We start from the raw sequence: 3,450 nt of genomic DNA, 5'->3' as shown, positions 1-3,450 counted from the left end.
GCATTGTGTGTGTGTGTGTGTGTGTGTGTGTGTGTGTGTGTGTGTGTGTGTGTGTGTGTGTGTGTGCACATTCAACAGTATGTGGGAAAGAGAGGAAGTGTGTGCATGTGTACCATTTACATGAGAGAGCATGAGTGAGCGGGTACCACGCCCGCTGGCGTGCGCAGGGCGCCGGCGCCGTAACGTGCGAGGACATACGAAGGACCGCGCCATCGCCGCCTCCTCTCAGATACTGGTCTGCAGGTCGCCGTTGAGCAGCGAGCTCTGGGTCTCCGTGGGGTCGTTCGTCATGCGGGACTTGTCCTGCCTGCTGTCGCTGCGCTCGACCTCGTCCAGCCCGCCCGCCTTCTGCAGGCACAGAACATTCTGGAAGCTCTTCTTGAAGTTCTCCGACAGGAAGGCGTAGAGGATGGGGTTGGCGCAGGAGTTGGCGTAGCCCAGCACCACCACGAAAGCGAAGGTGCTGCGCAGGACCGGCGTGGTGCTGATGTTGCCCGTCACCGACGTGACGTTGAAGACGTAGAAGGGAAGCCAACAGAAGACGAACACGGCCACCACGATGGACACCATGCGGGTCACCTTCCTCTCCGAGCGCTTCCGCTTGGTGGAGCCCACGCGGATCCCCGACGACTTGACCTTGATGATGATGAGCAGGTAGCAGAGGCAGATGACCATGAGGGGCAGGAAGAAGCCCAGGACGAAGGTGTAGAACATGAACGCCGTGTAGTACGCCTCCTGGGGCTCTGGCCACACGATGGTGCAGAAGCGGCCGTCGTGCTTGGTGATCAGGCCGCTGTAGATCACGATGGGCAGGTTGACCAGCAGGGACACGCCCCACACCGCCAGGTTGATGGTCTTGGCCATGCGGGGCTTGCGCCACCTGGTGGACCTGATGGGGTGGACCACGGCCAGGTAGCGGTCGATGGACATCACCGTGAGGCAGAAGATAGAGGTGAACTGGTTGAGGGAGTCCACGGTCATGACCACGCGGCAGAGCACGGGGCCGAACGGCCAGTGGACCAGGGCCAGCTGGATGGCGATGAAGGGCAGGCCCAGCATGAACAGGACGTCGGCCACCGCCAGGTTCAGGATGTAGATGTTGGTGACCGTCTTCATCTTGGCGTAGCGCAGGATCACGTAGATGACAAGGGCGTTGCCGCACAGCCCCACGGCGCACACGGCGAAGTACATGAAGGTGATGACCACCGTGCTGGTCCTGTTGAAGGTGGCGTCCGTGTAGTTGGAGCCCGAGGCGTCCGAGTCGTTGACGCCGTCGTACATGAACGGCTCGGACAGGTTGAGGGGCGCGGAGGGGAAAGCCGAGGGGTCCATGCCTGTCTCTCCGTCTCCGTTGCCTCTACTGATCCGAATTGCGACTATGGCATCCCACCTGTAGAGACACAGCCCAGGAAGGAACACATTCAACATCGCACCTGACATGCGCTCGCATCGCGTGACCTACTTTCACGGATCTGCCGAACCTAGCCTAGTCTCTGGCTTAGGAACGGATACATCCGCTGTGTAAATAACAAACTGTATTGGGGTGATTCAGTGTACAGCGTGGCTCGTTGAAGATATCGGAGAGGTAATTTACCCAGCTTCTTTCATGGGAGCAGAATGACGCAGAAGACGCATGTTGACTTAACTGATTGGAATACAATGGGTGTCCCCACACTTGTGCTTTAGCAATAAAACAATGCCTGTGATAGACATACAGTAGGCTACTACACAGTACAATAACCTTCCAGTATCCAGTAATGGACACAGTGGTATCAACCCGAGCACAGAGCAGGCAGCTACTGCCACTCACTTCCATGGCGGGGGTTAGGCATATTTACTCATGTCCTTATTCGACAGTGCAACCTGTCTAGACACGGACTGCAGTTCCTGGAAGTGTAGGAAGCCGCCTATGGGGTGACAGGATCTGCCTCAATCTCCCGGCCTTGGATCACATGAAATGAACTGGCCTTTGTCCGTCTGTGAAACCTGGAGCAAGTCGCTATGGAGCTACACGGTTCTCAAATGGGGGAATTAGAGGCTTACATGCACTGGGAAATGGTGCTTGAACGGGTGAGAGACACTCCGCGTCCCTCCGGGTTGTAGCAGTTTAAGCCTTTCATCAGCTGTCTGGCCGTCACTGGTGAACAACTCGCTCCGGCGGGAAATTAGTCCGCCGACCTCTGCAGCCACAATCCTGAGAGCTGCCTGCCCTCACAGCACCCAAAGGTTAACTACAATTCCACTTTACTGTGAGCAAATGTTTATTTATTAGGGGGTGGGCCCAGATGTAAATGAATCATGCCTAAGTAATTGGAAGAAAGGAAAAGACGTGCTTGGACCACTGCGCCGTGACTGAGTCGAATTGAAGTGCTTGTCATCCCGAAATAACCCTCAGGGAAGGGTGGCCTGATGACCAGAGATAATGTCAATATCATAACATGTTTTTATTACGCCAGTTTGTCATTCTCCGTGCATATATCCCTGAGGGACAGGACTGATGCAGCTGGTATTCTATGGAGCTGTTTTGTTGCATATGCAGCACCAGGTATGGGTGAAGGGAAGGGTTTGGGCACATAGGAAACTGCTCATGTGTTCTTCCAAGTCAGATTTAGTTGTTTAATCGCAAGTTACGTCTGTTATGTTTTATATGTACTGCAGGGCAGATGGTCCTAAATGGTCTAACCTGACATTAGCAGTCCAGTTATGTCCCCAAGGCGCAGCAACACGAGGAAACTGCGACTCTCCCCGAAATACTAAATTGACACTGGTATGAATTCAGGATAAACTAAATCGGTCAACAGGTGTATCTATTTCTGCAGCAGTCAGTCTGAAATTACACTGTTTTGGCAGCTTCAGACCACCTGTTCACAGTTCAGACATCGTCTATGTTCAAATATATCTCCCCTCAAGCTCTGTAAGATCATCAGTGTTTATGTAAACGAGAAAAAGGTAAATCTAATAGACTTATAGCTGAGGTCTGCTTTTTAACACGCTGCAATTATCCTTCAAATCAAACCACCTTCATGATCACTGTAAGAGGTCAGGAATTTAAATAATAGACCACGAGACCAAACACACTCAAACATATTTAAATCGTTTCCTTTGAAACTGACAATATGTGTAGGCTAATGTCCCCCTTTATATAATTTATTTTGCATGAACTGCATAAACATGTAAAATGCAAGACAAATGGATGCCACTACATCAAGAGGATTATCAAGTGATTCGTGAGAAATCCTAAATTGCTGTCTTAAATTGCTATTTTGTAATTATAAACAATTAGGCACATACTTTAAAATCTTATCCTATAAAAATAATGAAACACTGCTGATGAGTTATTTCTAAAGGTCTTTACTTGGCACGGCTAGGGTTATTCTGCCCAGATATTTGATCACAATTGGCTTATGTAAAATTAAATGAATCTATTTTCCTTACCTGCAAATAGATGTA

General features: G+C 50.8%; 1 protein-coding gene across 1 annotated transcript; it reads right to left on the bottom strand.

Moving 5' to 3' along the window:
• Positions 1 to 225: 225 nt before the first annotated feature.
• LOC311308583 (somatostatin receptor type 2-like) lies at positions 226 to 1,332 on the bottom strand (the record flags this gene model as incomplete). Its single annotated transcript, XM_084437562.1, has 1 exon — positions 226 to 1,332. The coding sequence occupies one exon, from the start codon at positions 1,330 to 1,332 to the stop codon at positions 226 to 228; it is 1,107 nt and encodes a 368-aa protein (XP_084293688.1).
• Positions 1,333 to 3,450: the final 2,118 nt, after the last annotated feature.

Source organism: Borostomias antarcticus, assembly GCF_949987555.1.
Source record: "Borostomias antarcticus genome assembly, chromosome: 5".
Lineage (NCBI taxonomy): Eukaryota > Metazoa > Chordata > Actinopteri > Stomiiformes > Stomiidae > Borostomias > Borostomias antarcticus.
This window is presented reverse-complemented; position numbering and strand designations above follow the sequence as displayed.